This window comes from Eumetopias jubatus, unplaced genomic scaffold (assembly GCF_037043125.1).
Source record: "Eumetopias jubatus isolate StellerSeaLion01/CBP00866 unplaced genomic scaffold, mEumJub1_p1.0 scaffold_2, whole genome shotgun sequence".
Taxonomy (NCBI): Eukaryota; Metazoa; Chordata; class Mammalia; order Carnivora; family Otariidae; genus Eumetopias; species Eumetopias jubatus.
In genome coordinates, this window is record NW_028274808.1 from 101,001,602 (window position 1) to 101,014,770 (window position 13,169).

Below are 13,169 nucleotides of genomic sequence, written 5' to 3' on the forward strand. Positions count from 1 at the left end.
TATTGCAGCACTCCAGACAAAAGCAAGAGAGAAGCAGAGAGGAAACTTCAAACTGGAAAATATTTTGATATAATTGACACAGATGACAAACCAAACTTAACCGTATGTCAAGTGTTAACAGTCTACACAACAACACATACAGATGCCAAAAGATATTAAGAGTCCACACAAGCCAAGGTGAAATCTGAACTCTGAGTATACATCTTTTAATCACTGTTTAGGAAAGATGCACAGGGGAAGCTAAAGTGTTCTTTCATAAAGTCAGAGAAAGAAATGTTTCAAATCTTTAAATTCTTTATTTTGGGAATTAAAGGTAACTACAACTGTAAAAAATGTTAGGGAGTTTTCCCCTTCAATACATGTAAGATACTTGTATTTTCCAATAGGCTAGAAAATTTCATTGTCTATGTACGTTTCTCTGGTCATTTTCTTTCTTTTTTTTTTTTTTTAATTTATTTATCTGACAGAGAGAGACACAGCGAGAAACGGAACACAAGCAGGGGGAGTGAAGGAGGGAGAAGCAGGCTTCCTGCAGAGCAGGGAGCCCGATGCGGGGCTGGATCCCAGAACCCTGGGATCATGACCTGAGCCAAAGGCTTACTTACCAGCTGAGCCACCCAGGCGCCCCTCTTTGGTCATTTTCAAAATGTGTCAGACTTGTGATTTCAAAAGCTCAAACTTAACACTTAAATCACTTGGAAAAGAAACATATATGTTGCAAAAAAAAAACAACTTTTCCTTCATAGAAAAAAAAAAACTAGGAAGAATATAATATAAATTCCCAACTTCTCTGACTTCATTTGTGCATACATAAGCTGTATAACATAGCTACTTTAAACTTTTCTCATTAGCAATGATCAGACAAGATGAAAAGACAACTGAAAATGCAGAGAAAAACAAAAATTTTTTCGTGTTCCCAATCTTTTCTTTTGGAAATTTTTAAACATGTAGGAAAACTTAAAAAATAGTAAAATGAACATTCATTGTTCATTAAATATAATCTCCACCCAGATTCAAAAACTGAATAATACTGCCAAACTATACTAAAATGTATATTGAATAAAAATCTACCTTAAATAAAAACTAGTAAGTAGGATACGTAATTATCTTTAAGCAAGTATGAACTCAATTGAATAAGAAAATTTCTCAACATAACTTATCCTTTGTGTGAGTATGACCTAAAAGAAAAATGAACATGAGTTTAGTGAAAAAGCTCAAATACGTTAACACACGCATGGCTATTTTACATGAACAGTGTGCAAGATAAACCTTTCAAAGAATCTTTGTACATTTTCTCACAGTGAGAAAAGTAAAACTGCCTAAAGTTCTGAAATGTTTCATACTCAAAAACAGTAATAAATGTTTCTCTAAGTAATCCTAAGATAGGCCAGAAAGCAGTCCTGGTAACATCTGGAACAGTTATCTTAGATCACATAAGAATGAGATACTAGTTCGTAGGAAAATACATGTGCTCCTCTTTGAGATTCCAGTATAAATAACTCTGAGTGCAGACCTCATCAAGTAGGTTTCAGATATCCAGAAGACAGAAAAAAATTCAAGGATTATGAATATACAATTGTGGAAAACACAAGGTAGGCACAGAAAAATGGAGATGACAGTAAAAAGAGTAGGAAGTGCCAGTAAAACAGTTATGTCCATTACCATGACATAAGAGAAAAGGAACCAAAGAGAAATCAAGATGTCTCTGAAATTTCAAAATCACTCATTACTCCAACGTTTAAAGCTGCAAACTTTAAAACTGTGGTGGTGATTCAGTGTAAGTGATCATAGTAAAAATGGTCCCCTCCCCTATCTTCAGTATCTAATATCTTCCACAAGATAATCACAAATATGCAAACACTAGTGATTGCAAAGATACTGATTTTTAAAAAGCAAATAGACTAAACATACCTAAACATTATTCCAAAAAAATTTTAAGTAAAAAATTGACGCTACTCTGAAATAAATTTTATGCTTTCAAACTGCCAAGGATATCAGTGTTCTAAGATAGAAAACATATTTTGTTATGAAAAAAATTCCCCGGTACTATCAAAACAGAGCCTTTTATCATGTGCTTTTTCTGAAATGAATTTGATATTTAACAGACTGAAGTACATATTTTTGTGATAAAATCCTTCCACTAATGGATTTAAGGTTCTATATATGTATATTTAGTAACTGGATATATGATCATATTACATAAAAGTTAATTAAAAAATTAATATCTTGTCCTGGGGTGCCTGCGTGGCTCAGTCAATGGTTAAGTATCCAACTCTTGATTTTAGCTCAGGTCATGATCTCAGGGTCCTGGGATGGAGCCCTATGTTGGGCTCCACACTCAAGGGGAGTCTGCTTGAGGATTCTCTCTCCCTCTCCCTCTGCCCCTCCCCCTGCTCACATGCTCTCTCTCTCTCTCTCTCTCTAAAATAAATAAGTAAACCTTTAAAAAAAAAATATCTGGCCCTAAAGTCAAGTCAAGTAAGACTTACTTACATGTCAGATAAGATTATCTACCCCAAGTAACAGGGTAGGGCAATGAACAAATAATGTATGTGTGTGTTTCAGAATAAAAACCTTGTACAGATATTCCCTGACTAGAAAAATGTTTTAAGGAATTTAGTTTTACCATATAAATGATCAGATTTCTTTGAAAACTCTCCCTATATAAATATTAAATTTATGTCATATTTAAATTAAGTCTTAGTTAAGCAAAAGAGGTTATTAGCACAATTAAAAAATACAGAAACTAAACAAGACTGGTTTCTATGATACACAGACATAAGAAATATTGAAAATCACAAAACTAAATAAAGTAGTCCACCATTTTTGCTGATTACAAGCACTAGTTTATTTAAACCTCAGCCACTCCTTAGGATGCCTTTTCATGTTTTTCTAAGGGTAAGAATCAAAGGATGGGTGTTAGTGGCGCTGGAAGAGAAAGTAGCAATTAAAAAATTTAACACCTTACCTTTATAGCTAGGAAATTCAGGCCACTCTCATTGGCCAAAGCCTTTGCAATCATTGTTTTAGAGCATCCAGGTGGTCCATACAGAAGAACTCCTTTAGGTGGTTGAATACCCATTCGAATGAAAGACTCTGGATGTTTCAAGGGCCATTCTACAGCCTGTTTCAATTTCAGTTTGATATTTTCCAGTCCTCCTATATCTGACCAGGATACCTAAAAAAAAAAACAAAAACAGAGCATTACCTAAATGTAAGTTTTGCCAGGAGAAACAGAGGGGAAAAAAAAAAGAATCAATAAAAAGTGCAAGAGGGGGAATAGAACCATTTAAGAATCTAGAAGATCCTTAAAAAGTTCTAGAAGTAAATTAGAGTACATGAAATGTGAGCTATATATTACAGAAATACTAAAGAAAAAAGTTTCTGCTTGTATAAATAACTGTTTAAATGATTGAACACGGTGTTAAGTTTATCTTCTTTTCTAGATGGCTTAAAAAATTAAGTTTCATCTGTCTGAAAATGGTTTGAATTAGTGATGCAAGGTCTCATCTACATATATCTTTTAGCAAATTTATCTGCATTATGTATTACTTCCAAAAATATTTCTGTAGGTTCTTAGGGAACATACGATTTTTTTCTGTCTTTGATATATTCATGAAGTATCCTCAAAATTTTGTTCCTTTTTCTCAACAAAGAAACCCACCAAAATAAGACAACTCTTTACATGGTGTTTACTTAGTAAATATCCATTAAGAACTACATATCAGATCATATACACAGGAAATAGAAACATAAGACATGAATAAAAACTTTAAAGAACTTAACAACCACCAGTAATGTGTACATAAATAATCACAGTACAATGGAAAGGATGCTAAACACAGTAACAAAGACACAGAGAAAGCTTTTGGGAGTTCCCAGGAAGAAAAGATTACTTCCAGCTGGAAGGCAAATCTGAAAGTCAACTTCTAAAGCACAGATGAGATCTGGAAATGTGAAAACAGGGGAATGGTCAAGTAGAGGCAAAAAAAATCACAAAAGGCTCAGAGGAAAGTATGAAGGAGTAAGAGAAAAAAGATATGAGGGAGAAAAATTTAAAAAGGAAACTAAGTTGAAACTATATAGTGGGGGACCCTGAAGACTAGATGATGGAGTTCAAGAACCTCTCTCTTCATAAAAAGTCTTTGAAGATTTTTAATCTGGAAAGTGATATGGTCTGATCTGTGCTTTAGGAAGACTTCTCTGACAAGATTCACTTAGAGAGGAGAAAGAATGTGGGGAGATCAATTAAGGACCTATCACAAACATTCTTAAAAAAACAAACCTAAACTAGGGTAACCACATGCAGAGGATGAAGACACACCAGAGGGATACTGCAGGTCCACAGTAGGAGGGTTCTGAGGTTAGAGTAAGAAAGACGGAGAATTTAAAGCTGAAGATTTCAAGATGAGTTGATAGACTATGAAGAGAAAAATAAATTTTAAGAGGAAAAATATATGATAGATTTTTATTTCTGGATATGAAGAGTTGAGACAGGACAGGATATTCAAGAGACAAAAAGGGAGCAGTGGGAATGTAAGCATCACAGATGGAGCCCCGGGAAGAGGGCAGAACTGAATTTCAATTTCAGAGAGCTCTACATACAAACAATAAAAATTATGACATCAATCAAAATTGCCACCAGGAGAGGAGAGATGTGGGTGAAAGGCAGCTTGCTGGGCACCACCCACATTCAAGAGGCAAAAGGGGAAAAAAAAGAGGAAGAAAAAGTTCAGAAAAACAAACAATTCACAAATCCAAAAAAGAGAAAAGTTTTCTTTGCTAGTATCAGGAAAAGGTTATTTTTTTTTAAAAGAACTTGCATGGTTTTAGAGAGGGGGACTTTGTTGTTTTCGTTTTTCGTCCACGGAACCAGAAGAATGCTATATTATGAACCATAATCCTGAAAGCAGATTTAATTATCCTTTTCTAAATTGTTTTCCTGGGATTTATTTTTAAAAAGTAAGATTACTGGATTAAAAGGGATGAACATATTTTTAGGTCTCTTGATGCATAATGTCAGTTTGCTATCCCAACTGCCTTATCTATTTTAGTAGCATGAGTGATACCTGTCTAAGTTTCCCTACAGTATCATCAGCCTTGGGTTTTATTTTGCCTTTTTTTTTTCCTGATTTCTGATTTCACCAATTAATAAAACTAAAATTAAACTTGAGATCAATGCACATAAGCTTATGGCCCTAAAAATACAGGATCAAAGTTGACTGTTTACTACAGAAGGTGACTGTTACTGTTAAAACCAGGCCTGCCTGAAAGTGCAGCCGAGTTGTCACACCCCGAGGGGTAGTTCCTGCTTCTGCTTTCTTGTGTCTTTCTTTTCCTTTTTCTTTTTAAATAAAATTTTGAAAATTTTCAACATACACAAAAGTTGAAAAATTAATACAGTAAGTATATATATACATTTTGCCAAAATTCACCAATTTTTAATATTTGCCACACATGCTTTAATGCATGCTCTCGCTTTCTCTCTACACACACACCAAGAGTACACACACAAACACACATACTTTATCAATTTTTAAATTTGCCACTGAATCTTTTTAAAGTAGGATGGGGATGCCTGGGTAGCTCAGTTAGTTAAGTGTCTACCTTTGGCTCACATCATGATCCCAAGGTCCTTGGATCAAGCCCTGCATTGGGCTCCCTGCTCAGCGGGGAGTCTGCTACTCCCTTTCCCTCTGTTCCACCCCACTGCTCATTCTCTCTCTCAAATAAATAAAATCTTAAAAAAAAATAAAGTAGGATGCAGATATCAAGACACTTCAAAATACTGCAGCATACTCTCATAGAAATAAACATTCTGGGAAGAGAGTGTTAAGGAGGGTAGTCAACAACTATCAAAAACTAAATAGAGGGGCGCCTGGGTGGCTCAGTCGTTCAGCTCAGGCAGGTCACAATCCCGCGGTACTGGGGTCGAGTCCCACATCGGGGCTCCCTGCTCAGGCTCTGTGCTCCTGCTCCCTGCTCAGCAGGAAGCTTGCTTCTCCCTCTCCCACTCCCCCTAGTTGTGTTCCCTCTCTCGCTGTCTCTCTCTCTGTCAAATAAATAAATAAAATCTTAAAAAAAAAAAAAACTAAATAGATCAGAAAGTATAGAGTATTAAAGAAACTGTGGTCAGTAGATTTAACAACAGTTACTGAACTGAATGCTTTAATTATACAGTTTTTGTTTTTATGCCTTTTAGCAGTGGAACATACATACACACACAGCACACACACACATTTATGAGCACACACAGACAGTATATATGTTATATATAATGTATCAAAGCTGTATTTATAATAACTACCAGAAATGTAAAAGTCAGAGAAGCACTCCTTAAACTTGTGAAAATTAAAATGATAATGTGTTACTGTTATGATCCTGCATGATGCTCATTCAATTGTTACTATGCAATTATTATACCTATACAATGAGAAGAGCACACTGTCAATGTACTCCACTAGGAGTGGACTTTCCACGTCTTAGAGCACATTTGAGTTTACTTTTTTTTTTTTTTAAGAGAGAGGGAGAGAGAGAGACAGAGAGGGAGAGAGAGAGAGAATCTTAAACAGGCTCCACACCCAGTGTGTGAACCCAACTCGGGGCTTGATCTCACAAACCTGAGATCATGACCTGAGCCAAAATCCAGAGTCAGATGCTTCACCAACTGAGCCACCCAGGCACCCTGAGTTTTACTTTAAGTAATGTAGCATTATACAGAATACTTATTTAAGCTAATTTAAATAAGTACACATATACAGATAAAATTTTCTTAAAGGTTAATATAGAATTATATCTTTCTTAATCAATGACATTTTATAAATATAAAATTCAATTATATGCCTATAAATGCCTAGGGAGTATTTTTTCTCAGGTTTGTATGAAACTAAACAGATCTGGCAAATCTTCATTACGATAAAATTTGGTTTTCAATACATTTGTGTGTGTTTGGTTTTTAATCAGTCTTTTAAAGAGTCTTGAAAAAAGAGTTTTTTAAAAGAACTTAATATCAGATACTAAGTACCTCCATGAACCACACATGGAAATCACTAATATAAACACAAAGAAATCCATGTGATAAAAGATGATCTCTGTAGTTAATAAGGATTAGGGAGTACTAGCAAACAGAGTCAGCTGGACCTGGAGTTGGAGAGGGCTTGTCCGCCAAGAGAAATTAGGATGATTTTATCGGAAAACTGAGTGTTCACTAGCATGGAAGAGGCCAAACCACCGATGCCACTGTATGGACCTAGTAGTCTTGCTGAGGAGTTGTTCCACTGCCCTGAAGGCTGAAGCAGAAGAAGACTGAAACAATCCCGTCCCCTCCCTCTCTGCCAAGAGAGAGCTCTTGCTTCATTGGTTGTACTTTCTCTGTTACTGCCTTGATTGTATTTTTCCCTATATTCTTTCCTCAGCCTACAAACATTCAGTTTCTCCCTCTCCTTCAAAACAACCTTCCTTCGATACTGTTTCTATCTAATGTTCTATCGCCTTCTTTTTCACCACTCAACTTTTTGAAAGATAGTTAATACTCCTCTATTCCTACTGTATTTGTATCTCCCACTTTATATTTTAGTTAAGTATTTATCTTGTCAAACAGTAGTAGGAAAGGAGTGTAAAAGGATAAAGATAGGGGCGCCTGGGTGGCTCAGTCGGTTAAGCGTCTGCCTTCAGTTCAGGCCGTGATCTCAGGGTCCTGGGATTGAGCCCCACATCGGGCCCCCTGCTCAGCGGGGAGTCTGCTTCTCCCTATGCCCCTCCCCCCGCTCATGCTCACTCTCTCTCTGTCAAATAAATAAATAAAATCTTCAAAAATAAAAGGATAAAGATAAAAAGTTTAAGACTGGTGGGAACGCAGGGAGTTGAGGGAGTTACACCAGAAGGTCTCTAGCTTCTCAGGAAAACATGAGGCAACATCATTTGCAGAAATATCAATTAATCTAATAAATACTGACTAAATGCCTATTTCATAATATGCTGGTTGCTGGAGACAAAATAATTCTTGTCCATACTGAGCTTCTGACCTGATGGAATACTTCCTTAAAGGGATATATTTCCATAATTAGGCAATTACTATATAGCATGGTACATGCTATAGTCACAGAATTTAAATACATGGTCAAAAAAAACTTTTCAGAGGTTATATATGAGGTGGGATCAGATGAAACTAGCCAGCTGAAAGTAACAGTAGGTGCCATGGGAGGAGAAAGAGAAAAAAAAAATCATAAATTAGGAGAACTAAAAGTAATTCAGTATGGCTAGAATTTAGGGAGCCAGGAAAGGATAGAAAGGAGTAGAAAGAAAGGTTAGCAACAGAGGAAGCTATCAGACCTTGAAGACTCATAGGGCATCAAGAAGTTTAGACTTTATCTTGAGAGATATGGAGAACAAGTTAATAATGGAAATGACATGATCAGATTTCTGGAAGACAACTGTGGCTACAAGACAGAGTAGGGATTAGAACTTGGAGGGGGCTTCTACAGTAATTCAGATAAGAGATGGTGATTATCTGCACTAAAGTAGTAGCAGTGGGGCTATACAGAGAAAAAAAAATGAAAGCTTTATTAAACCATAGTAAACTACATTAAATAAGGCAAATCAATTGAGTTTTAAAAATTAATTAGATCTGAAGAAGAGGTGGTAAAAAAGAACATGGAATCAAGGGCAACAGCCACGATTCAGACTTGGACAACTAAGTAATTAGAAATTACAGTAAAAGGAACATGTTTGGAAATTAAGGAACAGTTTCCAATTATTATACTGTGATTGGAATTTATGAGTGAAATAAATTCAATAAAACAAGAAATGTCTTCTATGTGCTGGACTTGTGTTAGTAACTGTAGGGGCACAAAGATGAGTGAGAAAATGTCCTCAAAATTTTGTACTCCAGAAAAAGAAATAAGAAAAGTCTTTGTCTAAAGACATAAAATAGCTGTCTTCAAACAAAGTAATACAAAATCTACTGAAAAAAATACAAAACAGTTCTACAGCTCTCAAATATGTGAGATGGTGAGGACCGACATTTGGAAATTGTGCATATATGTAAGACTTATGTCTAGGTGTTAGAATGTGAAAATGACAGCAAATGAGTGAAAAAAAAAAGCAATACAAGAAATGCATCCAAAAAACCACTACTGTGGTTAGTCACATAGAGAGCTAGCTACAACTAAGTCTAAAGCAGTTTCTTATTGTCCCTTGCCAACTGGCTGCAAGGTGAGCTGGGAGCAATGAAGCTGACCACCTTTCCATGCCACCATCATCCATTCAAAAAACCACTAAGTGCCTACTCCATACTCAGTCCCATACCAGGTAATGGTCTATAAAATCCTTGCTCTCAGGGTTAAAATACAGTAAATAAGAAAATCACTCTAGTTACTGCATGGGGAATGAACTTAGTGGGGGGGGCGGGTAGGCAAGACTGGATATGGAAGATGCAGTTAGATGGTGGCTTGGAGCAGGATTACAGCAGTGAGATGGCAAGGAGGGCCAATTTGGGCATGAGAATATATTCTGGAGGTAGAACCAGTAGGACTTACTGAATAGAATGTGAGGGAATGAGAGCAATCATGGGTAACTCCTGAAAAAAAATTGGCAATTCCCACCTCATATGATTATGTATCAGCTATCCTTATAATAGGTACAGCCTGTAAGAAATTAGGAAGGACAATATAATAAGAATTATCTGTTTTCCCAACACCTAAAAGTAGTCATTGTTAATGGTACCCTCTAGTCTTTCAAATGTGTGTGTGTGTGTTTTCACTGAGATCATAATGTATTCACAATTTTATATTCTGCTTTTTTTAACTTCATATATTTTTTCATATTATAGATCTTCCAGTTACTGTATGACTTTGGGTAATTTACTTGATCTCTCTAAACTTTCTCATCTAGAATATGGGGATAATAAAATCTAAGCCCCCAGTTTCATTATGATAATTAAACAGTATAGTTTATATTAATTGCACGTTGCCTGGCACACAGTAACTATTTAATAAATACTAGGTATTAGTTTATTTAAATGTCTGAAAGATGATTACAATGAAGAGTTATATTTTGAAGGCTTAGTGACAAAAGATCAAAGCCAACAGGCAGTTGCATTTGTAGTTTCATGAGCAATCCTGAACTACCATAACTTTTCTTTTCTTTTCCTTTGTTGTCTGATCATTACATTTCTTAAACTAACGGTAAATAAGTTTTGCATTTTAATTTAGCACCTAAATGCCAAATAAATGATGAATAAATCTACAGCTAAGATATCAATTCAAAAATGAATATAAATCAGCTTAAAGAGCTTACTATTGCACGGAAGAATCTTAAAGCAGAGAAAGTCATGGGAAAAGTTAGTCTGTCAGAGAAGAATAAATACCAGCATGAAATCATAAAATCCTAAAACTAGAGCAGGAATTCAAAAACTAGCTGGTTCACTATCCCACCTTCAGACAGTATTTCATCTTTCAACTCCTCTCATCTTTCAACAAATACTATTTTATGCTCTTTAAAAAAATTTAAAAAAATCTGTAACTCTCTTTTTAATAAGTTACACTATATCATAACTGCCAGAAAATTATTCCTACAATCTAACTTAAAATCACTCCTGATAATAGCTGGGTCCTTTCTTTCTTACTGGGTCCTGGTGAAAACAGTGAACAGCTGCTCAGATATGGCTTTATAACTTTTTGAATTAATAATAAAGTTAGAAGTAAAGGAACAGCTGTCAAACAAGTATAGACGGAGCAGTGAGATAAATTTCCCAAGGGAAATGCCCTCCACAAACCTCTTACAGTACTTTCTGGACAAGCATCCATCCAGCAATATACAAACCAACACCAAAACAAAAGAACCCCTCAAAGTGCATACCCACGGAGGCCAAAAGACTTGATGATCAGATTTAAAAAACAAACAAAAACAACAACTTACAAAGAAGTTCCACAAGGACAAAGTAAAAAGTAATGAACCGAACTGCAGATATTAAGAGATATACTATGAGAGAGGAATTCAGTAGCTCCAGGGGGACTGAGTGTCTTTACAACATTTCTGAGTCAAGATGCTCATGTTTGTTACATGCCAAGTTTTATACTGCCAGGTACAAAAAATTCTTTTGAAAGTGTTATTTTTATAGAAAATATTGTGACAAAGAGTACTTTTCATTTTGTTCTTTCATGCTAACAAGTCCCAGCAGGAGGACAAGGAGCCAGGAGTAGCAAGTGGGTTGGCACCTGTTCAAAATTTTCCGCGGGGTCACATGTTAACTTTTAACCAACTCAAATATTTAAAATACATTCACTTTGTTTAGAAACCATAAACATTTCAAATTACTAAAGATACTAAATAATGCAGAAAGAAGTAAGTTGAGAAAACCCAACCTCCAAGATCCAAAAGAAAGATCAATACATTTCCAGATGCTTCTTTAATGGAGATAAAGCAAAATTAGGAAGCAGTAAGTATTCAAAATGTGCTCTTAGACCTAAGTGAAAATAAGTGAAAGCCATTAGCTTTATATAGTGAAAAGACAAAAAATATTTTCCCCCATGCTTTCAAAACACAGTCTATGCAGGTTTTTTTTTTTAAAAAACAAGTCAAAGTTTCAGTTGTACTACAGTGCCATAAACCATCTACAGTCTCTTTCTCTCCACCCAATCCATTAAAAATAAAAATTGCAGAAAAAATACAACAACAAAAAAGACAACTAAGTGAGGACTCTGAAAAGTAAAGTAGGTGAACTGTGAGGGAAGTACAAATATAGAGAAGTACTCTGCACCGGGTGGTAAGAGGGGCTAAGTATTTTAAGTATGTTTTCCTTTTCTTTTCTCTCTCCACTCTGTTTCCCCCCCCACCCCCCCACCCCCGCTTCCTGTTTCACTTCCATTTTGCATAAGCAAGCTTAGTTGAAAATATCTAACAATATCAGAGGTAAGAGTACAGGGAGCTTAAAAAAGTAGATGAGAAAGAATAAAAGAAACTGTATACCAAAACTTTGCCACTAATTGCAAACTGCCACTAATCTCGGTGATTTTGTTCTTTAGTAAATCACTTTAAGGACCTCACTGAAACATATGAAGGCTATGGGAGCCAGATGCTCCTATAACTCCTAATAAGGAAAAAAAATTAAGATAAAGAAGAAATAAACTATTCAAATAAAAAAATTACAGATATCTCCCACAGTTGCAAATATGGGAGATAATGGAAAATATGAGCAACTTAAAGGCAAATGTTTTAACCAAATTTCAAACGGTATAAATTTCATAATCAGTTGAATGGTCACATTAAAACCTGAGTTCAATTTCTAAAATATTACCTTACAATCATACTTTAATGATCTGTTCTCAGAGAACTGGGTATGTATGAATCTTATAAATATTATTATATATTATATTATTTATTATATTATTATTTAAATAAGACTGCCTTAGATAACAAAACTCTATAATTTAATTCAACTTAAAAGTAGTTAGGTGTGCCTGGGTGGCTTAGTCGGTTAAGCATCTGGCTTGTAATTTCGGTTCTGGTCGTGATCTCAGGGTCATGGGATCGATTCCCACCCCCAGGGACTCCACAGTTGGCAGGGAGTCTGCTTGGAATTCTCTCTGTCCTCTCCCTCTGTACCTCCTCACAGTGAGCATGTTCTCTCACTTGCTCTGTTTCTAAAATAAATAAATAAATCTTAAAAAAAAAAAAAGTTACTCATTTCCAAAATGAGCTTTTAAAACACAACCTACTTTTGCCAGATAAGCAAGTCCAGGAAAAATTTCATAAAAAATGGAAACTTTAAACAAGAAAAAAAACAACAGCAGCAATTAAAAAAAAAAAAGTAAAAACTCACCATGAAAATAATATAAAGTCTCACCTAGAAAATTCTTTCTATTTCATTAAAATATTTTATATTTTTTCTAATTTACCAAATTCCTTAAATAATTTAACTGTGAAGAGAAGAAAATGCTTTGAATATTTAAGGAAACTGCTTAGAAAATCCCTGCCATTCCTTCTCTGGCATAGCAGAACTGCGAAAAGACAAAGGAATATGGATAAAGGAAATGAAAAATATAAGAACAAAGAGAAAGGGACTTTTTACAGACTGGCCCCCCAAACTGAGGTGCTAAAGAAGCTTATGTTCTACAAGTTTCTCAAGTGAATTTTAAATTAACCACAGGTAATAGGTAACAAAATGTCCC

General features: G+C 35.2%; 1 protein-coding gene across 8 annotated transcripts in view; it reads right to left on the bottom strand.

Moving 5' to 3' along the window:
• The window catches only part of AFG2A (AAA ATPase AFG2A), a 328,111-nt gene that overhangs the window by 261,289 nt on the left and 53,653 nt on the right, over positions 1–13,169 (bottom strand). For all 8 annotated transcript variants that reach the window (XR_015767779.1, XM_028102266.2, XM_088021049.1 and 5 more), the window contains exon 11: positions 2,969–3,178. Coding sequence is in view for 7 of the 8 variants with exons in the window: in XM_028102266.2 (XP_027958067.1) it covers positions 2,969–3,178 (210 nt within the window). In the remaining variant the exon portion in view is untranslated. The remainder of the gene's footprint in view (positions 1–2,968; positions 3,179–13,169) is intronic.